Source organism: Myzus persicae, unplaced genomic scaffold (assembly GCF_001856785.1).
Source record: "Myzus persicae strain clone G006 unplaced genomic scaffold, MPER_G0061.0, whole genome shotgun sequence".
Lineage (NCBI taxonomy): Eukaryota > Metazoa > Arthropoda > Insecta > Hemiptera > Aphididae > Myzus > Myzus persicae.
The window spans coordinates 658,682-684,316 of NW_019104333.1; the positions used below are offsets into that span (position 1 = coordinate 658,682).

The window sequence follows — 25,635 nt, forward strand, 5'->3', positions numbered from 1 at the left end:
TATAATATTATCTGTTATTTAATATCTTTTAACCGTAGCACCAGTGGCGGCTCGTGGTGTTCAAAGTAGGCGGTGTGTAATTATTGCAAAAGTTTATTTTAAAAAAATTAGTCTGTTTTAAGCATAAATGTAATTAGTAAAATATTTATTAGCATTTTTAATTTTGAGATTATACAGTTTTAGAAAATAATATTAAGTACTTTAAAAAATATTAATTAGGAGTATGATAATAATTGTCGTTTGTTTGTTTTTAAAATTTAATTTTTTTATATAATAAATACAGTTAAACAGATATTTGTTAACATGAATTTATTATTATACATAAATGCATTATTATTATTATACATTTTCACTATTATATCTAATTAATATATGTGGTGAGCTCACACTTGCACACCTAGGCACGAGCCGCCACTGCGTAGCACACAGGTGACAGGTACCTAGAATTTTGGCGCTTATATACGATACGATTTTGGCGCTTTTGTAAAATACGATTTGTTTTTTTCTCATCTCATTTTGGCGCTTATGTACGATACGATTTTGGCACTTTTGTAAGGTACGATTTTTTTTTCTTATCACATTTTGGCGCTTATGTCTTTCACCGTAATTTCCAACGGACAACGGCTCCCTGAAATTGCCGACTGATAATTACAAAAAAATTCAACAGGGGGGGGGGTGTGACGACCCACCATACCCCCATTGCCGCCGGCCCTGGTTGACCGTGATTTTGAAGGGCAAGTGCCCGATAATTTTGGGTGGGTGGTGAGTACTGGATTTAGTGAGAAATATTGTTGTACAAAACTAACTACATTTGAATAAGATATAAGAATAAGAATAAGAATTAATAACATCATTAATAACTATACTAAGATACTCAGTAGTACAGTACCGCAATATTGTGAATAACAACACAAAACATGGCTACCTATTCAAAGCATTATCATTTAGTTAATATTTACGTGGTAACTAGATACTACAAGTTACAACTGTACTCTATATACTACTGAAGTAGCTTATAAATAAATAAAATCGTTATTTTTCAACGGATATTCCCAATTCACCGAGACCGATTTTTTATAGCGATGGAGGGGTCACACACTGTTTAAAATTTAAAAATAACAAAAAAAAAAAAATTATAAAATATTTCAAAAAAAAACAAATACGGCCAATGAGGAGGGAGGGGGGCATGGCCCCTGTGGCTCCTACTGGGTGGGTGGTAGGTCAATCAAAAAATTAATTGCCCGATAAAATATTTCACTTCGCCACGCCACTGTTACATAATATACAATAGGATTACGTTAAAACGCAATTAACACGCAATACAAAATTATAGGTAGGTTCATATTGAATAATAAAAAAACAATTTTAAATATGAGAGTATAGCTAGTAAGTGATCGTTAAAAAATCAATATTCCGATAAGGCAGAATGCAGAATAACCGAGTAGAATACTGAATAGTTCAGGAAAAGTATATATTAGTATTACAGTGCTTCTTAATTTGAAATTAGAACTCGCTAAATAGTTGTAAATATAGTTTTATAATATTGATTTATAATTCTTCTGTTTTTAGACTTCCAGCTATCTATGTATTTTTAAATTATTAACAATATATGATTAGTATTGAATAACAAGTATGATTATACACGATATTACAATCTTTGTTATTACTTATTTATGTAAGTAAATATAATATAATATCTTCCGGGGAAGAAGTAGGAAACTGTAGAAACTTATAAAAGGAAATCCAATCACATACAATACTGAAAACACCATAGCTATTATAGCTATATAGGTATAGAAGCAGGGACGTAATTTGAGGAGAGCAGGGTGTGCAACGGCACCACTAACCTAAAAAATGTTAACAATTGGCCCGCCATTAATGCTCCAATGCGCAGTCATAATTAATTTAAACATTATGATTTCATACATAGGTAAGATAAATACATTTTTTTTTTCAAGTTTTTGTACCTATATATTTGGTTTATCAGGTATATTGATTATACCTTACTTGCCTTTTTTTTTCAAATAATAGTGAAATGGCTTTAGCTGTTTGTTTTAATAGCTTATAAGCATTTAATTCTTTGAATTGCTAGCTATTTAAAAGTTGCCATTAGTCGTTGTGAGTTTCAATTATAATTATATAAAAAGGAAAGAAAGAATATTTACATATAGGTTTGCATAGGTTACCTACATTTATACATATAAATACATATTTTTTAATGGCCTGGTGAAATGTCAAAATTGGCCTGCCTAAAAGTTTGCACACCCAAAAAAAAAAACTGAAATTACGCCCCTGTATAGAAGACATTGCTACATGATCAGGTAAGTATAATATCTATCTATATCTATCTATCTATCTATCTATCTATACTCTATACTATTATATAAAATGGTAAGGGTTTTCTTAGACCGCGCTAACCGAGAAAACTACCGAACCGATTTGGCTGAAATTTTTTACTGTTATACTTGATAGTCTACTGGAGGTCATAGGACCACTTTTGTTTAGAAAAATCCACCAGAAAGTAGGAAATATGGATGTCAAAAATACAACAGTGGCACAATCTGTATAGAAAAAAATAAACTAAATAATAATAAGTTGTTGTTGCTGCAGATTAAAATAATAATAGTTGCTATTGGTTAATCGGGCATGTTTATTGGTTTGAGTTATTATTTTTCGTGAATTACGTGTACGCCAATTACGAGCATAATTTGTGCTTACTTTTTGATTATTCTTATGAGTTAAATTTCGGGTAAGTGGCTAATTCATCATCATGCCAAGAGCGCCAAGAGCAGACATTGGCAGAAGAACTGCCAATGATACTCGAATATATAACAGAATATATAACACAACAGAACGTTCTTAAACACTTGCACAGGAGCAACGTAACGCTTTGAGTATGAAATCAGCGTTTAATTATCAATCCGAGATTGATTATTTAAATATTAAAGCGCTTCAAATAGGACCAATGACGATATTATGTCCTAAGTGCCATACAAAAAAATGGAAAGATGAAACCAATGGACTTTGCTGCACTGACGGTAAAGTTGTTTTACAACAATTTGAGGATCTTCCAGAATTAATTAAAAGTTTAATTGATAATTCTCACCCTCTATCAAAACATTTCTTTGATAATTCTAGACGGTATAATACTCTGTTTCAAATGACATCGTTTGGAGCAAACGAAATAGCTGAAGGGAACTTCATGCCCACTTTTAAAATTCAGGGTCAAGTGCATCATTTAATAGGTAGTTTATTACCCGAAATTGGAAATAATGCTAAATTTTTACAAATTTATTTTATGTCAGAGTCGGATCAAACATCTATTCGAACAAATATGATTCCAAATTTAAAAAGAGGTCTTATTAAAGCATTGCAAACAGTTTTGCGTGAAAATAATCACCTCATACAGAGCTTTAGATCTAATATAAAGTCGAAATCCTTTGATGAATTGCAAAACTTTAAGTTAATTATTTATGCTGACAGAGTTCCTCAAGATGAACACAGAGATCAATAATGCACCTACCATCGATGAAGTAGCTGTATTATTAGTTAATGAAGATAAAGGTCCCAAAGATATAGTTCTGCACGAGATAAAACAAAAAACGTCATATACTCAGAAGTCTTATAAAATTATTATATTAATTATTTATCAACAATAATTTTTTTCTTTCTTATCTGTATTTATTTTTATTTTTATTTTTATAAAGCTAGAAAAATTAATGTAATTATTTATACATATATTGTATTTATTATATTATATATTATTTATATAAGTTTGAGTCGTATATTTATTTGGTACATTTAACGGGTAACGAAGTACACGGGATCAGCTAGTACTAATATAAAGTATATATAACCTATAATTTAATTTATTCTTTGATGTTCGATGTGATCAAGTTAACCAATATTACTTAAGTATGTTACAAGCAATTAGTAATTTTACAATAGCTTAACTTATACGATGATTTACACAAAACATATATATTTGGATATAGTGTACAGTACCAACAATCCACACATATCTAAATAATATATATTACATTCTTACGTTTGTAGAATTTTAGATTAATAGGACATAATTATAATATTTGGAAGCGAGCTAACAGTAAACGGTATTATACTGTTCACATGTAATAATAAGCACACAAAAAAATGGAATACATACTAAAATTGTCAGGCATCAGTACCTAATAAAAGATAAAAAATATAACGGTAAATTATTAGAAAATGGCGATAAATAAAAATTTAAAATGCTCATTAAGTATTTTGTTGTATACTTGTATAAGTATATTTAACTAAATATCAAAATCTTCTAATTTTAGAATTTCGCTCAAGAAATAAAGCACAATCCAATTTTACTAATTTCAGAAGGTCTGGGCAGTCATCATTTCAAATCTCACAAATATTTATTCACCAAGACAAACTCCAATTTTAATCGGAAATAAATTTTACTACCGCAAGGTATAAGGTTACAACTTCCAAGGTTTTATACATAAGCCTGCAAAGTTAAATAGAAAAAAATCGTATTATTGTTTACGTTCAACCACACTAAAGCCACAGTACATAACAGTATAATTTCCTACTGAGTTTGTACCACATCGAGTACCATCATCATCACTGTCAGTTTATTATTTTCGGTTATTACTATTATTATTATCATTATTCCATATCGATATCTATAGATAGGTATTGTTTATTGTATTTTGAACAAGGACGTTATTCAGAACTGAGGAGATAAACAATAACGAAATATGAAATAGAATTAATGTACCGTGAAAATTCCATTGCTGGCTTCATTATGACATTGGGCTACAATGATTTTTTCTCGCAAAAATTGAACAGTGATGAATGATGATCAATATCAAATGTCAATAGCAACGAGTTGTCAAAAAATAACAGAAATCAAGAGCGTGGTTTTAAAACAGCATGACGCTATACATAACAATTAAAATATATAATACAATCATGAGCATGCAAGAAAAATATATAGGCACCCACCTACCAATGTTTAAGATATTATATACAAACCGATTACTAGTATAATTTTCTTAAAAAGTCTATTATTTCACCTTGAAGTTTGTGAAAATATTGACGAGTATTATATACGAGATAATACTAGATAATATTATTATATGAGATGAGAACATTCTAATTTTTAAATCCCAATTGGAATTATTTCATGAAAGTTATATTAACAATGTTTATCACTTGAGACATCGCCACATGCAAAAATACAAATCTATAGCAAACCCAAAAATCCAAATAGTTATTTTTGAATTTTATTGCAATGTAGACAATACATTATACATTAAGTTACGGAAACCGAAGCCTATTACCTACCAAACTTACAGGATATTTTAGAGTCCTTAGGGTCATCCAAATACTTTTCTACTCTAGATTTGGTCTGAGGATATCACCAAATGAAGATAGATAGTGCAGTTCATAAAATTATGTTTTTGACGAAATCCGATCACTATGAGTTTTTGCCCATGCCTTTCGGGCTAAGTCCAGATCCAGATACAATTACAAGAGCAATGAAATCTATTTTGATGGGCTAAGAAGAGGTAGTACAACATATCTCGATAAAGTTGTGCTACACGTGTTAAGTAGATATTAATAGATCGTGGTAAAAAGTTAACTGAGGTAGGTATTTAAAAGGTTACTCACGCATTATTTAAAATTGCAACTACAAATATTAGTCGTGCACAGCGATCACTACGAATCAAATGTTTATTTAATCGCAATGAAGTACATATTAAGAAAACCAATCAAAAGTTTTTTTTTTATGATTGATACATTCATAAAACTATAAAGCGTGCGTGTAATCTAATTTGATTAATTCTACACATATATTTTGTATTTACTATTTACTATTTACTCTATATTTATGTAATTTTTGTATCAGCAATTTATTATTTTATTAATTTTGAATTACTAGTTAATGAATAATAAAGTAATAAATAAATAATTTGCATAACTTTTTTTTCCAAAAACTAAAATAGGTAGATACTCAACGGCACAATTGTTTTAAAATTTAGTTGTAACACAATTTATGATGCTTGTCTAAAATAGTTTAAAGAGAAGAATGTAATTAATTTTCTTATCACAATTGAATATTGATTGACATAATTGTTTTGGTACTAGGACCACTGAGTCAGGGACTAGATACATGTTTGAAACCATGACCTGTTAATACCTACATTGTTAACCTATAATGAATTGTCAATGCCACATGGTTAAATGACAAATTATGTTAAAATAATATTTTACAAGCAAACCATTCATCATTATATAATTCATTCATAAATAATTAATATTTTTAAATAACAATTTAATAATATTTTGAAATATTGAAATGTATCATGATATGATAACATACAGTTTGCTGGTATACTATTAAGCATGTAAGTACTTACTACCTAGGTAATACTACAATATACCACAAATGGGCCATGGTACGTTGTACATATTATAGATTGTATTTTGCACAAACATTTGTAGCAGGATGGGTTATAATAGACATATATCTAATTTAATAATTTTTTTAAAAAATAATACAAGGTTCAAGATAGAAAAAGTAAAGGTAAAGTAGTATTACATCTATAAATTACAATATTTTTTCATGTCCAGCCATACCGACCATTACAAAATATACATGATAGGTCTCCTTGGTTTTTTCCATGGCAATAACTTATTTTATAATAAACAATTTTTTTTTAAATCATAACGGTAAGTTATTTTAGGATGAGTTTCTTTTAAGTAAAAACAACCTGACAATATCATAATTAAATAATTAAAAAATATACATGGAAAAGTGACTTCCCTACCCATTCAATTTCATCGTACCTATTCAAAATATGTATAAAATTATACGATGAATCTAAAATATTATAACAATAATAAGTACTTATTTTAAAATGCATTGGTAAATTAAATATCTTTAAGATGATTTCAGCACACCATTTATTTTCTCTCTCTGAGCATGTGTACAATTTGATGTATTTTTAAATTATAATAATTTACAAGCTCATAACTTACATATTAATTATAATATCATGAAATAACCAACATAGGGATACAGGTATTGTTTTAAACTTAAAGTTTGATAATAGGTGAATTTACTTTCAAATTAAAAGTAATAACACAAAGTCGGTTCTGCAAAACATAAATTTGCTATGTTGCGAGTGGGTCAGAGTAATAAAACAAATAGTGCGCCGACATCATCTTGAACCACCAATCATTGCATCTTATAAAACATTTTTGGATATCTAATTATATTATAGTTGCATGTAAAATACAATAACATCTATTATAGGGTGGCCAGATTAAATTGTTTTCAAATCTAGGATGACAAATTCAAACTTTACAGTAAGTACTATATTTTACACAAATATAAGATATTTTAAAATTATAAAATTATAAAATAAGACAACCCACTTTTATTAGTTTATTTAATAAAGGAATTAAATACAAGTACCTACTTAGTGCGTACATACCATATATATATATGCATCATACAATATGTTCAGATATTTAATTTTTTTTTTTAGCATAAATGCATTACCACCATTATTTGCCTAATAAGTATTTTTGTGTACCTGCTATAAATATTCTTCAGGAATGAATGATTTTCTTTTCGTACAATTCCACAAAACTGAGAAAAATGATAGTGACCCTTTTACCCATTACCATACCACATAATATTTTTATTAAACCTATTAAAAACATTTATAATAAATATGATAATACTTAAGCCAAATTTACTCAAACATAATGTTTAATAGTGGGACATTATTATTGTGATGATCAAACCCAGTAACAACACTTGTCCTGAAATACTTCTTCAAGAAACTGGGCCATGATTTGTTAATCCACCAAAATGGTGCTGAATGTACCAGATCTTCTGAAATTAATATCCACCACAATCTACCATGGTCTATCAGTTGTTATTAAGTGTACACCAAAGATTGAAATTTTATTTTATGAAAATATGAACGTAAATGAAAGAATTTTAAGTAAAAATGATATCTGTTAACTATATCTACACTATATTTTAAACAATATATTATGACTAAAAGTTGTAATTGGTATTTACTATTTAACAAATTTGGATACTCACTGTTCGACATTTAGATGAAGATTCTGGTTTTTGATTCATTTTTAAATGTAAGTATCAAATACTATATATGATATATACAGTATTTGATTGAATTACTTTAATTTGTACACCTGACAACTATAGTTATAGAGATTTAAGTTATTAATAAAGAAATCTCTGTAGTAGTAATTTTCTTTATACAGTTTGAAGTTATGAGCTTGTGGAACTCTCCCAAAACTCCAAATTATTAACTACGAACGTACCGCAGACGTCTCTCTATTATCATGATATAGAATATAGATAAGATATGCCAGCTGTTATTCAATTTCGATATACGTGATAAAAGGTATCAATGTATCACTGACGTCCGTTGAGATTTTGAGAAATTTGGAATTTCTAAAAAAAACTTTTAAATATCAAATAAATTTTAATTTGTTAAGAATCACGAACAAAGATTTTAATTAGTATTTTGTGTGCTCTTAATATTTATTCTACGTAGGAAATATATTAAGACGATGATTATTTATTAAATTTTTGTTGAATGGATATGAAATAGTCAATATTTTTTTTAAATTTCACTTATTCTTTATTGACTATAATTAATAATTCTTATATTTACATATTAATAACAAAAAAAAATGAAATTTTTTATCTTTTAGATAAACAAAGGGTATAGGATAAACCAGTACTTAATAGTTAATAATATAATCTAGTTTGTAGTGTTTTATCTCATACTGGTCACAACTCACAGGTGACCGGGCCTCGCCTGTTAAGGGTTAATATCTACACTCTACAAATGCTGAAGTACTCAATTTAAAAGTTAAACTTTTAATCTTATGTATTATTTTTATTGTTAAAATAACCTTTGAGTATAATTTAGTACTATTGTAAATTTATAGATTGGGAAAATACAATATAGGCGGTATTGGTAGTAAAAATGAAGGAAATAAATGTAGAATTAATATATTAGGCCCCAGTTAATTCTAACTGAAGTACTGTGGAATTAAAGATAAATAATAATTTATAAGCTTTCGTTTTGTATCAGATTTTTTATGTATATAATTATAGTTAAAAGTAAAGTATAATTTTAAGGTTCAATACATTATAATTCATAGTTATCGTATATCTATGTACACAATATTTACAAAATATACTAAATATACATTCAAAAAACATATTATTTGTGCAGCAATAATTTGTACTTAACAGTTTGTTCTTTAGCAACCATTGGGATACCGACTGTTATGTCCTTATTCAGGCACAGTTTATGATATACATCAGTTTGAACATTCATGTTACCTTTGAAGTGCAAACGTAAACGAATAACAAATTCTCCCCATCCATGTCTTGTTAATGAAAATGGTTTTTTAATTACATCTACAATATGGTTGGGTTCATAGGATTCATGTAAGAAATATGTCACTTTGTCAATATAAACCAAATTGTCAACCCCTTCTTCTGCATTGCGTACATAAACAGTCCATTTGTATTTCATTTCATTTTCAGAATCACTTATTTTAACAATATTTCCAATAACAAATGTTAGATCAATTAATCCAGTCTTAGGAATAAAGCTTCCAGAAGGGAAATCATTTTGTGAGATGGTTTTGCTTAGTTGTTCAATGTTGCTCATAGGTTCGGTTTTTACTTTAGTTGATACATTACTCAAATTTGTCATAAATACACTTAAATCTTTTGCTTCGTCTTCACAATCTAAGTTTTTGAGAAGGGCATCCCTTTGAGAGTTTTTATTGCCATCAATATTATTTTTCATTTTTGCGTAATGTGATATTATGATGCTTCTTCTGAGTCTTTTTAAATTGTTAATACAAGTGAAAATATTTTGATCAATTTGATCCAGTGTTCTTTTAGTTTTGACCATTTCATCATCCAAATCTGCTTGCACACCAGCAACAATTTGGGAAATTTGATCTGTACTCAATGTTTTTAGAATTTTTTCAGTTGAATTCATTTCACATGTAAACAATGTAAATTCATCTATAACAAACAAAATAATTATTTATTTCTTAATTTATAATTTTATATGATTATTATGATTATAAATTAAATATTATTGTTGGAACGAAAAGTAATTGAGTCAAAGTACTCAAAGTTTAAATTATAATTATCCATATAATATTTTATTAAATATTTAATCTTTTTCAGACATCATAAATACTACAAATACTCAATTGTTTAAGTACATTTTTAAAGCAGAATTCATACATATAATATATGTTTAATAATTTATAAATATTAATATTCCTAATCTAACCTACCTGCCTAACAGTAGTGTTATAGAATGTTTCCTTAGAGCTAGTCATAGTTGTTACTTGTTAGTCAACTCAAGACAAGGTAGAAAAAACTCATGATGCCAGTATATCATGCATAATTACATTTTTGAAATATTTAACCTATTCTTGTTTCCGAAATTTCAAACGAGAATTAGTTATATAATGTTTTTGAACGTACTGGATTACCTATATATTATGAAAACTAATTATACAATTTAGTACAATAATGTATTAATAGTTTTAATTTTGTATAAATTGAATAAAAAATAAAATAGGTACTTGCTTATGTTTTACTTGAAAATAAAGAGCATGTACAAACAGTTTATCTGTTTACATATAATTTGGTATTACATTTTGTAGATTACACATTAATGAAATACTAAATTACAACAGTAGTAAGAATAACATTATAATATTAATATATTACCTAGGTATGTGCAAATGTCAATATTCTTCTTTTATATTAACAAAATATTATTTAATGTTCTAAGTATGTTACGACGTCACCAAAACGTAGGAATTAATTTGTATTTTTTATTGTAAGTTCTGGTTCCTGGACCACAGAATATAGCAACTTACAAGCAATAGTTTCTAGACGGTCTGGAACTGGAATCTTAACGGCTGATCTAACTTACTATCATAGTATAAGATATGTACTACGCTTGCTTACTATACCAGGTCCTAGTTACATTATTATTTATTAAAAATTAACTATTTGATATCTTATCACGTTACGTTATATTGTGATAACCATAGACATAAATAAACAACTTTTGCTTATATATGTCTATGGTGATAACACACATGTGACATGCTTAGATCATAATATGCATGTATATGATCTAAGGTGACATGTGACAAAATCACTGATCTATAGAATAATATATCCACAGAACAATTGCAAAATCGATTTTGTCATGGTCATTGCCGTGAATCTAGTACGTTTCCCCGCCGAATGGGACAAATTCCCCCGGTCTAAAAATAAAAATATTTAACATTAATAATAATATACAATGCAAATAAATGTGCTCAATACAATTTTATTAAATTAATATATAAATATAATTCAATAATACGTCATATAACCTTTGCTATTTGTCAAATGTCAATACAAATTATAGATACTTATATAAATATGATATAATTAAATAATGCAAATATAAAAAACGTAACTTATATTTTTTATTCTAGTAATATATCTTAAGGAATAATCACGTCATATTAACACTCTTGACATATACAATACAAAATAAAATAATACAAATCAATAAGCCTAAAATATAATTATTTTTTATTCTGGTAACAAAGCTCACAACAATTTAAAATTTTTAAATATCATCGTTTGAAAAACGTTCACAAAACTTTTTTAACCTGTCATCTTTACTTAAATTATAATGGAAAGCTCCACTTTACAATTTAAAATGTTTATTGATGCACTTGAGCTGCTCATCTGTAGAGCTTCAATAAAAACGTGAACGATAATAGTCAATAGATGCAGTATGATGATTGTATATTTCGAGTAAAACCGAAGAACCTATTTTCCAACCTATATTATTATGTGTAAAAAATGTATATGTTGATTCAGGTGGGTAATATCTCTGTCCGGGGGGGGGGACGTCCAGCACCGTTAAAATTGACGGGGGGGGGACATCCAAATGCAATTGGTCACAGCCCACTGGTCTATGATAAATACACAGAAGACATAAAATACAAAAACTAGATAGCGGACTGCACGTCATATTACATTTTCACAGGAACGTTTAAGTCATGCGGCCATATGCCAATTTGGCAATGTTTACAAAACAACACAATAGTGAATAGATCAAGAGATATACACATTTATATGGTATATATTTATAATTTATATATTATCACTCATGCAAATTTGCCCTGTTGGCATATGGCTGCCGACTTCAATATTAACCTGTAGTTGGATATCTAGTTGTATATTATGTCTTTCAGTGTCGATATATATTAATCCGTGGTGTCGACCTCTACTCGACCTGGCCCGGGAGGCTAGGAGGCGATCGCCTCCGAGGCACCGACCCCTATTTTTCAAAAAATAAATGAAATTATTTACCAAAATTTATCTACTATATATAGCCCAGTGGTATGGGTTTGGATCCATTACATAATTTAGCTTGGAGCTAAAACAATTTGCTTCTCAATTCAAAAATGTCCTACCAAATTTATCTTTTAATGATATTAATTAAAGAAATGTTACAAATTATCAAACTGAATCATTTAATGATACCATAAACCTTATTGTATAGTATAGTATACTAAGTATAGTGGTAACTATAGTATAAGGTTTATGAATGATACTGAGAGTGAAGATGATGTAACAAAAAAACCTGATTGTAATAAATGCAGAAATTGTATTTATTGTGTTTTTGTAATAATTCGAGAATTATCTTTTCAATCAAATCTGTTTTGTAATCTATTTATAGTTTACAAATTTACATTAATTTTACCATCTACACAAATTTCATGAGAGAGTTTTAGAGTTTTTTCAAAATTAAAGATTATAAAAACAAAATTACAACCATTAAACAAGAAAATTTGGATCAGTTAATGATGATGGCTATAGAAAAAGATAAAGAAATTGACCGAGAAAAATTGATTGACATGTGGGTCACTCATCAAATTTATTAAAAGGATTACTTGTATAAATTGTGTTACCTATACGACTATCTAGTTTTTTTCAATTATATAGTTTTTAATTTTTTATATATATTACATTTTGAGGTTACATATTGTATAAATATAGTCATATAGATATTTTTAACATTAAAATTTGAAATTTTTTTACTACTAAAATGAAAACTGTCAAAAAATTATTTTTTTGAGTTTTGGTATTTTTGAGAGACCCTTTGAATTATTTGCCTCCTGCATAGGCGGAGATCGGGGGGGGGCTTACGGGGGCTTAGTCCCCCCCAAAATAAATGATTTGAAGTTAAAGATCCGCCCCCAAGAATATTAAACAAACAATACCGTAATTTTGTACAGTTTGCAGAACTTTTTTCACTATTTTATATTCTTATATCCACAATTATATAAGTGTACCTAGTACATTACATACACACTATTTACCAATTTATTATTTACGGTAACATACCGAACAATTAAGTCACAATTCACAATAATATTATATAGTGTTTATATACCTAATATTGTACATATTTTGTATCAATTGGCCATCTATATTGAATAACATATTATACCATTCTATTTTAGATGGGAAAAATATTATTTCTTTTCCTAATTTTTGTTAATTCTCGAGAAGCGATAGCTATTATTTATTATAGGACTATCGCTATAGCTGTATTAAACCTATCGTAAAGTTTATCGCGATTGAATGAATCGTTAACCGTATTGACCATTTTATACTAAATTATATTTTACTTATTGTTTGATGTTCTTGGGAATACATTTCTTTTGAGATTGTGATTTAGATTTTTAATAAATAATTTAGTTCAAATATATATGAAATATTTAAATTTAAATCGTTTATTAATTATTCTTTTTTTTATGTCTGTAACTATTTAAGTTGTTATGATAACGAGTCAACGAGAACAATTTTGTATGAGTGATCTAATGTAAAAATTAGTTTGTTGGGGGTGAGGGGGCAATGCCCCCCACGGGTCTGTTTGTCATCAAATATTTGAGCCCCCCTCAATATTTCACAAGATCTCCGCCTATGGCCTCCTGAACCCTTTAGATCCCAGACCGACACTGATGTCTATGGAGAAATCTTGGCTACTCTATAATATATAATAGTAGTAAGTTGTAAGTACTATGAATGTATGACTCAGTAGTCAGTACATACAGTTCTTTATATACAACTTAATAAGACGATCGAGTTACAAATCATTTTTTGTGACTGGGAAGAAATTTGACCCTCCACTGCTGTAATTTGCTTAATTATTATTTATTATAATAATATTTATAATTTGGTAGTCGGTAAGACGGTCAATATCATAGATTATATATTGTACAGTGTTATATGATCTGAAGTAGAAATAATAGATACCTATAGGTACCTATTATGTGATATAGCAGGAACTTTACTAACTAGGAAGTATAAAACTAGTCATAACCTATAGGTACCTACTACCTACTACCCATAACTTATTATGTTCCATGTGTTTATGAAACTGTAATTCCATTTTAATTTATTGGTAAACAAAAAAACAGGCATCTTGTTTTTCTAAAGAATATTGACGAATAAGAAAATATGTACCTATACATTATATATTATGTGATGTGTCTACGGCCTACCCGCCAAAGTGCCAAACTGGCACCCAAGGCGAATTTCAATACACCTTGAAACGAACAATGATTACCTAATATGCCTATACGTGTTTATTACCTACACGGCTATACGCTAAACCTACATATTAAATGTGGATAGTATGTATTTAAGTGTATTGTACATTATATAAATATTGTATGTAGTAGTATGTTGTATGTACCTACACATTATATACACGCAAACGCAATTATTACATCGATAGAAACATGATACTGCGGCACAGCTGTATGCGAGGGTGATTCTTTTAAAGGTAAACACTCATTTTCTCAACTTATTATTTTAAGTGTTGTGAGTCTAAAAATTATATTTTTTTTTATCGGAATCTAATATTTTTTACTTTATTAAATGACATCGCATATATTTTAAAATTCATGTTCTGAAATAGAATATTATTAATTCTGAGAATTTCAACAAAATGTCATGATACATTATAGGTGGTATAGCTAGCGGCTAGCACCTAGGTTGCTCGATCTGACAACCTTAAAATATTATATTTTACTACTGATTGCATTTTCAATATCATTCTTGACCAGTGACCCGCGTAATTACTTCAACTATCAAGGACAATCGATTAAATATGTTACCAACAATGATTTTATAATACTAGGTGGGTTTGTAAACATTCATTATTTATTTACTTACTAATTATTTGAAGAAAATTAAAATTCTTCTACCCAAATAATACAGCAAATGTTTTTATTTTATTAACAAAATTGAATTTTAAAGTTAATTTATTATACTTGGGTTTATTATTTTATTAATACTATTCATAAAATTATGGTCTGATTGAGAGTAAAAATTAACAAAAAAAATGCCGCTTATATGTTGTCTCTTCAGACTAACAAATATACAAAATATCAAATTTGAGTTAAGCTTAAGTAGAACCAATCTTGTGTTTTTATTTGTTAGCAGTGGTGCAACTAAGAGGGGGGGGGGCCCGTGAAATGTTTACGAATTTTATTCTAGTTGTATAATTTATATATAGCTTAAGCTTATATAATATATATACTTTAAATACCTACTTATATTCTGCTTTAGAATATGAAATTTAGACTGTCAATCGTCATTCAAAAAAGTAAAAAATGTTGTTATTTTTAGCGACTAGAAACCATGTAATTTTACTTTTCAAAAACATTTATACTTTTTAAAATAATCCGTGTTCAAAGATAAAAAAATCATCCTGTAAATCTGCAGCTGTACGCCTGTTCTATATGATTATATCTACAATTTTTAATCAGGAGTAGATTATATTAATGAGTAATAATAATACATTATCAAAAACATAACATTAAATATTACGATTTACAACAATTACTTAATATATAAGTTATAATAAAACTTATTTTCAATTTCAAATGAGGAGCACACCTTTTTTACTGTTAATTATAAAGCAGATGACATTTATATGGAATGACTAAGATTTATAATTTATTTATTTATACAAATACAAAAACATAAATTGTATTACAGTTTATACTTTTTTGTTGAATTAGAATTTAATATATTATACTATAAATATTATGTTTCCTATACAGTATACACAAAATTTGAAAGGCACCAGTATAATTTACAAAAATACAATACCAATTATAATAGTCTTAGAATGGTTTATGATTATGAATTATAAAATAAAACGGCTTTGAATTTAACCATAAAAAATAAATAATAATTATAATATTATAAATTATTAATATAAATATTATTGTAACATGAAAAATTAAATTAGAAACTGTTTAAACAAATGTCCATTAATCATTATATTATGATAATGTATTTTTTTGAAAAATTTATATTTTGAAAGAATAAATTAAAAATACTGAATATCAACCATATTTTTTAAAGCTTTTCTTACTGCATCCAATTTGGTTTCAACATTATTTCTATCTTTTGTAAAAGTTTCATCTTCTAAAAGTACCTCATCAATTTTCTTTTCAATTAAATATGTTTGGAAAATTTCTTCATTTAAGCGCTTATCAAGGACTTTCAAAAACGAATTTATCATTTTATGTTTAATTCTTTTAGGCACAAAGTCCCGTACAATTTTCCTGATGTACTCAAAATAACATAGACTTAAATCTCTATGTAATTTTACCTGTTCAGACGATTCCAAAGTTACTTCCTGATTGTTAAGACCTGATAACAATTGATTCAACATTTGTATTCTATTAATTTCTATTTTTTTGAGTTGGGCCATTTTGTCAGGAATTGGTTGAGCAATTGCCTGGGGAATTGGCTTTCCGAATGTAAAACAATGCTGTGTTGAATGATTATCTGTTGGATCTTCATTAACGCAATTACTTATATTTGCAGCAGCAAGAATTTCTTCTTGAATTGTATTATTCGATTTTACTATTTCCAGTATAAAATCTGGATTTGCTGTGTTCAAACATTCCTGATAAGATTCTATGTATGATGCAATAAATTCTTTGATGTTATTCACATTTTCTTCCAGCAACTTTTCAAAAACCTTTTGCACCTTAAATCATAAAATTATTTTTTAAATACTTAATTACATACCAGTCATGAAATAACTTTAGTTCAGCAATGACTACCTATTTTATTAATGTCGCCCTACCTATACAGTAATTATTAGTGTTTTCCAACGATATCCATATTCCAATATAATCAATATATAATTAATAATTTATTTGGTATTGTTCATTGATTATTTCTATTTTTATTAATTACCATTTATTATATAAGATAACCAAATTAGTAATTAACTTAAGAGTTAACATTTTATTTATTAATTCATTTGAAATTACCTATCAAAGAATACAAAATTAAAAATATAAATGTTTTTTAAATATTTTTATGCATTGATGAATCAAAATTATCAATATTTAAATATAGCGATACAATATTGAGAAAAGATATCAATAATTAAAATTATATTGTAGGCCAACACTAGTAATTAATAGTATGAAAAAAAATTATACATATGCATTTAATAAGCCACTAAGGAACAATCACCTAGTATGATCAATATAAAATAAATAAATTGAGACTTAACTTACATCTTCATTGAGTTGAGGGTATCGCCTAAGTGTGTCCAACAATCTGACATCAATGGAATTCAATATGTTTAACATCTCACTGCGGACCAATTCTACACAATCCAGTGAGGGCTCAATTAAGTTATTTAATTGCCGGCTTAAAATTTTTTGCAATGCTTTTTCGTTGACAAAAGTACTTTGGTTAGTACCTGATGTATTTAATAATACTTTAGCAATATTTTCGTTTGATAGATCCTGTAACGGGTCAATGGCATTTATTGTCTTTAAATATTTTTGTTGGATTATTCTAGCAATACTAGCACCACCGATAATTTTGTCAACCGAAACATCGTTTTGATTGCCATTTATAGTGTCTTCATAAGATCTGCTAATATCTTTTAAAAGCCCTATTAAAAACGATATTTTGTTATCTGGTGTATGTAGTACCAAAAGTTTTTTTCCCAATTTATGTTTCATTTCTTCGAGTTCAATTTTAAGTTTTGGATATACTTTTTTAATATGCGTTATCAAAACCATCTGCAATGTATGAGCTAATGCTTTATTGCCATGTTTAGTACATATATCTGGATAGTTTGTTTTTAGAAATTCAGTTTCTGACACTAGCGTAGCGTCCATTGATTTATTTTCAACAATGTCTTTTTGACTTCTGTTAACAACTCCGATGATACCTAGTTTCACTGGGATTCTGTGACCGCACAGTAAATCCTTAGTGTCTTGTAGTGTTCCATCATCAATTAGATCCAATTTTGTGACTACAGCTATAGTTCTCATGCCTTCTGGATCCAACTTCTTTGCTATTTGCAGGCTTTCACTCGTTGACGGATCCGTATTCGCAGTCACTACTGCTAAAATAATAGAATTTGACTGCTTTGCATAGGAAATAATCAATTTCTGTATTTGTTCGTCTATATCGTCAGGTTGGTCTCCAACCGCCACTTTTGTTATACCTGGCAAGTCGACAAAAGTCAGATCATAGCGATTAGTATGAATTCTCAATACAATTTGATTGTTAGTGATGCCCTTATTATTTCCTGCAAGATTGTTTGTTTCACATTCAATTTCATTGCGCACCATATCAAAGTCAAAATAAAATAAATTTGGCTTGTGAAGAAACTCTACCCATTCTGTTATGTTTTCACTATCTTTAATGTTATTTGATTTCAACATGCAATTTCTAGTTTCTGCAGTGTATCTAATCATCTGTATAACTAATGGTGCTCTAGTAACTACACCAGTTCCTCGAGGTAAAAATGATTTTCCAACAAGGCTTTCCAGAACTGAACTTTTTCCAGAGCTTTGAGTTCCCACTACCACAATTTGTGGTAAATTGACAATCTGAGGTAAATCAGTAAGTTGCTGTTCACCAAACACAGAAAAAACATCCTGAAGTTTATTTACAATTCGTATAAGTGAATCCATAGTCAGTTCACACTGTCAATCTAATTTGATAAAAAATAAAATTCAATAATTAGAATTGCAACAATACTAGACAATATTAGGAGCTCTTATTTGAGAAATAGATGAAAAACAAAATTCTGAACTGATATTATTAGGCTAAATTAAAATTAGTTGGTTTTTAAATTATGTTATGAGATAACGAAATTTGGATACATGATGTATTGAGGGAGCTATAAAAAGTTTATTAAAAATTTTTTTTTTATGTACTGATAAAAAGTTAATTAATATAGTAACTAATAATCAAATTATTTAATTATGACTAATAATAGGACCCTGAGCAGTCGTCTCCGGGTTTTTGGCTCTCGCCTATTGCCGCTCGTCCATGCCTTAGCGCTACTTACGGGCGAGGGTGGAACTAGTGCGGCGACACAAGCGCCGCCGGGCTAGGGTCTTCTGTCACCGGCACCGGGCCCAAGGGTCCTTTCTTGAGGTCCGGGATGACTCAATTAAGTGCCACCTGAGTACCAGACCTCCCACTAGGTGCAGTGGTTTGCTGTTCTACTATCAAGCGCTGGTCCCACAACCACCACGTTTCAGCCGAGGTAGGCTCCTCAACCTTGAGGGGCATCGCTTCTGACGGCGAGCCGTATAGCGTGTGATGGGGCTCCCCTCTCCCGTGGCACCGACTAGGTTTTAAGTTGACGTCGGTTGGTCAACCCGGTCATCGGAATGACCTCCCACTATTCTGGATCCCCAGCCGGCTAGTGGTGGGCCCTAAGGACCCTGAGCAGTGAGCATCTCACAGCATCAGAATAACAATTTTTTTATAAGTTTCTTACATTTATTATCAAGCCTCATGGTTAGCTGCTATAATTTAAAAATAAATATAATATATAGTAGTCTAGCTAATCCGGACTCTATATGGATTAAATGGAATGAAGTTTTTTTTTAACTTACTAATAAATATAAATAAAAAACACCTCACCTCATGTATTTATACAAATTCAAAATTTCTTGATTTACAATTTTACATTACACATTATTTTTGTTATTATTGTGATATATGTATTACATATATACACGTATCAATACAAATTTAAAGAAAATTAAAGAAAATAAGACTGAAATCACTTGAAATAATAATACAAACACATAACATGAGTACTTAAGTATGAAATATAGATAGTCTGGATTATCCAGATGTCAGGATTACCGAGACTCTATATTAGTAGGTAAGCGGTGAAGTAATGTTAATTTATGTGTTTTCATTCCAACTAATCATTTGGTTCAATGAAGCAATAAGAAATCTGAAAATTTTAGATTTAAATTTATTGTAATGTCTTTTGTTTTTAACTCACCCATGAATTGTAGTATGACAATTAATTCATTTTTAATTTTCAGAATATTTTTTAGAACTAAGAATGATAAAATCGAAAGAGCTAGGAGGTCAATCTCAAATAGAATTTAGAATAAATTCAAATCAGATTTTAAAAATATTATCACTTTACAAAATGAGTTGTTACTTTGCATTTGGAATGAAAACATGCCTAAGCTCTAAATTAATTATGTTAATGAGAAACAAAAAGTCACAAAAATGATTTGAAACACCCTCTCCACCATTATTTATTTATAAAAATTTTATTTTTAGCTCAATGGGTTGAATAGACACACCAGCCCTTTATTAAGTTATGGTTAATCTGTACACATCATTTCTTGTTCGACAGAAGGTAACTTAACCCAGAATTTTCAGAAACACATCATTATGTAAGTACAATAATATTGTAAAGATAATATGATTAGGTTAGCTCATGGTTAAGAATAGTTCAATTTTTTTAAAGAAAAATAATCATTAAATATTTACCTGGTCGTAAATGTGTCTTTTTCAATAGCACTCCAAATAAAAAATTAATTTTTTATACTTTTTAACTTAATATTTGAGTATACTATTTGAATTCTTTGTCTGAATATTAATACCGGAATTCAAGTTCAACCTAAAAAAGATATTGTTACAAGTATAATTTAAAGCAAAACACTATTCTTTAAAAATATATTATAGTACATTTTTTTTTCAACCAATTTGGTTTCACAACACTCAATTACTTTAGAAATTAAACTGGCTGTAGTGTTACCAGAATTAGTAAGTACGATGGTTCACCATTGATGGTTAATAGGAAATAACTAAGTTTGAACTGGCAATAGTCCTTAACAACATTGATTAGCCATCATCAAATTAATATTTATTTAAAACAAATTTGGAAATTAAAATATTATCTACTATATAGTCAATGACATGGATGTCTTTTTATTTTTTAATTTCAAAGTGAATTTTGAGCATTATTTTTTTCTTACTTCTAAATTTAATAATAGGCCAATTCACTCTAAAATTAAACATAATAGAGTTAAATAAAATATTCAGAATGTACTATTGCGGGTTAGGTTAGGCATGGCATCCTTTTAAGTATAGGTATTATTACTATCATTATTATTATTAAGAGTCCAGTGTTGGTCTGGGCTCCTGGTTATTTATTTATGCATCATTTTGAATAGGTACCAAAGCACTAAACTTACTAAATAAAAAAATGATCTGTCTTAATATATTGCAATAAAAATAATTTATTGCTTTAGACCTATTTGTCATTCTAAATTATTAAAAAAAGTTATAATCAACAATGTTTTAGATACTTGTTTTTATAAAACATTGTAAACATATAACAGAAAATTATATAGGTACCTATTATTATAAAAATAGTAGTTATTTTAATTCATAGCAGAGATCCTAACACATCAATAATTGCATCTATGTTTATAAAGTAAATGATGCCTTCTACAACAAACCAACAAGTCAAATGATACAGATATTGTTGGCTTATTGAAAATCTATGTTAAGTTGAAAAAAATTGTAAGTGCTGGGAGTATTTAAGAACTTACTTAGATGCACAATGAGTTAAATAAACTAAGACTTTGTCATTAGTTAATAAACAATTTTAACTGTCCGAGTTACGACTCATTAAGATCCCTACACACTGCAGTGGTAGTGGTGGCACCACTAAGATAAAATAATTTTACCACCGCTAGTGCAGTGTGTTGCAACTTTAAATCAGTATTGAATAATGTAAATAGTTTAAATAGTAATTTCCCATTAGGCAATGGACCCTCAGTATTGAAAAATTATTAAATATCCAAGTGCCCTAATCCGGGTAACTGGTCGGCTAGACCAACATTGAATAGTGTAAAATTGACTGCTATCATATTATTTCTTTTAAAATAAACAAATATGTACATTATAAGTTATAATATGCTATAAAGTAATAATTTTCTTCCATTACCTTTGACTAAACGTATTCTATTATCACAAAATCTTCACTTTTTACATATTCTGTAACAATTTTGGTATAAATTTCTGATATCTTACAGAAAAAAGTACCTAGGGTAATGAGAAATAGGAATTAATACTCACAATTTAAAAAAGGTATAACATACCTATACATAAGTAGTACCTAAGCACTTATATTATGTATATTGGACATTTGAATAAGTAGGTATTTAATAAATTTACTTACAAATAATACAACAATGCAGCCATGCAGTTAAAATGATTGAATTTCTTCACAATGAGTATATGATATAATGTAGAAATGTGGAAGCTATCTAAGAAAAATAACATAAGATTTTGAAGTTCATACACATTGAATAGTGATTAATGAATACTCGATACTAATAACCAATAATTAGAAAGGCACAGTTGGACAAAAAATATATAAAACCTTAAAATATATCTTCTTATACAGTTATACTTAACTACAATTTTAATTTTCTTATATAATATACAGATTTTAGATTTTAGAATTACAGAATGATCAACCTCTACGGCAAGTCGCACGTCGCAAATAGCAATACGTTACGTATCACCCAATGGCTATTGCATATTAGCCTCTATATAGCCTCTTATGACATTAGGACATTAGGTATCCATTTTCCTAATCAGTAATCCCTACTCACTCAGATATCGTTATAACTTTATAATAACTAATAAGGCCACAGATAAGTATAAATAACGTGGCATTGGAAAAACCATAATAATTAATAATACCTACATTGAACATTAGTAAGCAATTAAACTGATGAAATAAAACTAAGCAATAAGTACGAATCCACATATGACATATCCAACTATTTTTTAAAATTGTGGAACTAGTTTTTTAATAGCTTTAATTTACTATTTATACATCTCCTGTCTCCTACTCAGTCATCACCATGGCACTAGACACTACCGGATGCCTGTATAGTGTATCGGCTGTATCCGTGTATGGACGTATGGTGAATATGCTTATTGTATGTATAGGGGGGGTGTTTATCAGTTCCACCGAACATTTGTAATTCGTATACAATTATGTCGATTCCACAGGCTCCCCGGCTATCGATTCCATACATTAAGCTAGTACATATTATTATGACAGAAAAAACAATAAAATATTAAATAATAAATATCAAAATAAATATGTAAAATTTATTATGCTACCAACGATATAATATTATTATGTAAAACAAAAACTGATAGGAGTTATTATTTTTACATAACTAAATACAATTTCTATTTTTTAAAATAGTGATTTGATGCCGGTTTAATTAAAAAAATCTATCAAATTAAAAAATAAAAATTATAATAGATTATCGTCAAAATGGTGAGCAAGTGATCACCATTCACCATTGTACCACATTACCACCTCTCTGACACTTATATAGTTGTCGAGGTGATCGCTGTAATAGTGTAATGAACGTATTAAATTTTAATTCAATGATATATCATTATTAGAGCCCCGACGTTGATGTCCTAAAAATCTATAAAAATGAATTTTTATTAAAAAAAATGCTTAGCTGTAAAAATCGAATATTTTGTTAATTTGTATTTTTGAGATTATGATCTCGTAAATTTTTTTTTTTTTTTTTTCAAAAGTAATTTAAAATCTGTATCCATACTAGACACAATAAGAAAATGTGATAAAGGTTCATATCATGAGGTTTTGTTGAAAGAAGCACCCATTGATAGCACTTTCTGATGGCTTGATAATTATTTATAAATTTTTTTTTTTTTTTTAATTTAATTTAATTTAAGAGATCTCGACACCACTTACACTTCAGACGTTTGAAAAAATTTGAACATTAAATAATTACAAAAATCATGACTATGTATCTTAAATATTTTTCAACTGCTATCATAACAACTCATATGTATCCTTGTATTGAATGTAGAAATATCATTTTATATAAACAATTGATAAAATTTTCAAGTATCTATGATTTTTAGTTTTTGAATTACAACAAAATAAAAAAATCTTTCTGTTAAAAATTGGGTGAATATTTGATGTCGTAAATATTTTAATTTCAGTTGCTCGTAAAAAATGTATTTAACTGCGGTAAATTGTTTTTTTTTTTTGTTAAAAGTAGGAAATCGTGAGAACTCTTGAAAAATTTTCAAATTTCAGATATAAATAGAACATTTTTCATTAATATATGATTAAGATTTCCGGTAGAAAATTGGTCCTAGTTCGGATTTATAATTAACTATGGATCGATGTAATGTAATTATTTTTAATTTTTTAATAATTGGAAAAAACAAAAAAAAAGAATACGGACAAGCAGTTGTATTTGGTGTAGGTCAAAATATCGGAAGCTATAAATATAAGTTTTTAGTAACGATAGTGAAGTAATAATCACAATTGCTTGCGCCGTTTGAGTGCCCATTTCCCTTGAATTTAATTTATTTAATTATTTTTTTAATTACCTTCTTCCACATTTCAATAAGATATCTGTAATAACTGTTAATTATATTTGTAAATATATAAACACTTTTAATTTACGCTAGGCTAATAACTTGTGATGTTGAAGCCTTATTTCTAATAAAAAAAAAAATATAAATAAAATTATATTACTATATTATAAATTATAATGTTATACTTCGGTGCAAATCAGGAAACTCATCTAGAGTTGTACCACACACATTTTTTACAATTTAAACATCAGATTTATTTACTACACAAACTTTCTATTTCTATAATATCCTTTGAGTATGTGTATAAAATATAATAATAAATGGTAATCGAGTGGTGGAGAACTAGGTCACATATTATTGTGACAATCGTTCTGTAACCGCTCCAATGGCGTAATTACAAGTGGGGTTGGTATCGTACGCAGTAGGTATTTGTACAAATTTACATAAAGAAAGCGTACTTTACAACTTAATTAAATAGTATGTAATTAATTATTTTAATGCGTAAATGTTTTTATACTTGTACTTTATAGTTTATTAAGATCACAATGGCTGTTAGAGAGGTGCTTATGATTTAAACCAATTTATTTTTTTTTTTTTTTAGGGGGGGGGGGGTAGTTGTTTCAATCCTCCCCTACAAACATGACCAAATTGAACCGTTACAGTTGCTAATAGATCTCAATCTGCGGTGGGGCGCATTATAGGACAAGATTAGGAAAACCTAATTCTGTTTTTAACCCCTAGGG

The 25,635-nt window shown here is 28.2% G+C and overlaps 2 protein-coding genes across 3 annotated transcripts; both read right to left on the reverse strand.

Annotated features, from left to right (window-relative positions):
* Positions 1 to 8,924: 8,924 nt before the first annotated feature.
* Positions 8,925 to 11,078, reverse strand: LOC111041264 (YEATS domain-containing protein 2-like). Of its 2 annotated transcripts, none has more exons than XM_022325500.1 (2): positions 10,972 to 11,078; positions 8,925 to 10,096 (listed from the first exon to the last, which is right to left on the reverse strand). In XM_022325500.1, exon 2 carries the CDS (start codon positions 10,068 to 10,070, stop codon positions 9,276 to 9,278), a length of 795 nt encoding a protein of 264 aa, XP_022181192.1. In that variant the 5' UTR covers positions 10,071 to 10,096; positions 10,972 to 11,078; the 3' UTR covers positions 8,925 to 9,275. The 2 variants fall into 2 exon arrangements, with proteins under 2 accessions (XP_022181192.1, XP_022181191.1); XM_022325499.1 differs by having other exon boundaries at positions 10,820 to 11,077.
* A 5,382-nt stretch (positions 11,079 to 16,460) lies between these two features.
* LOC111041258 (dynamin-1-like protein) lies at positions 16,461 to 23,349 on the reverse strand. Its single transcript, XM_022325480.1, has 5 exons — positions 22,683 to 23,349; positions 22,449 to 22,546; positions 20,984 to 21,113; positions 17,725 to 19,163; positions 16,461 to 17,183 (listed from the first exon to the last, which is right to left on the reverse strand). The coding sequence occupies exons 4-5, from the start codon at positions 19,141 to 19,143 to the stop codon at positions 16,515 to 16,517; spliced, it is 2,088 nt and encodes a 695-aa protein (XP_022181172.1). The 5' UTR covers positions 19,144 to 19,163; positions 20,984 to 21,113; positions 22,449 to 22,546; positions 22,683 to 23,349; the 3' UTR covers positions 16,461 to 16,514.
* Positions 23,350 to 25,635: the final 2,286 nt, after the last annotated feature.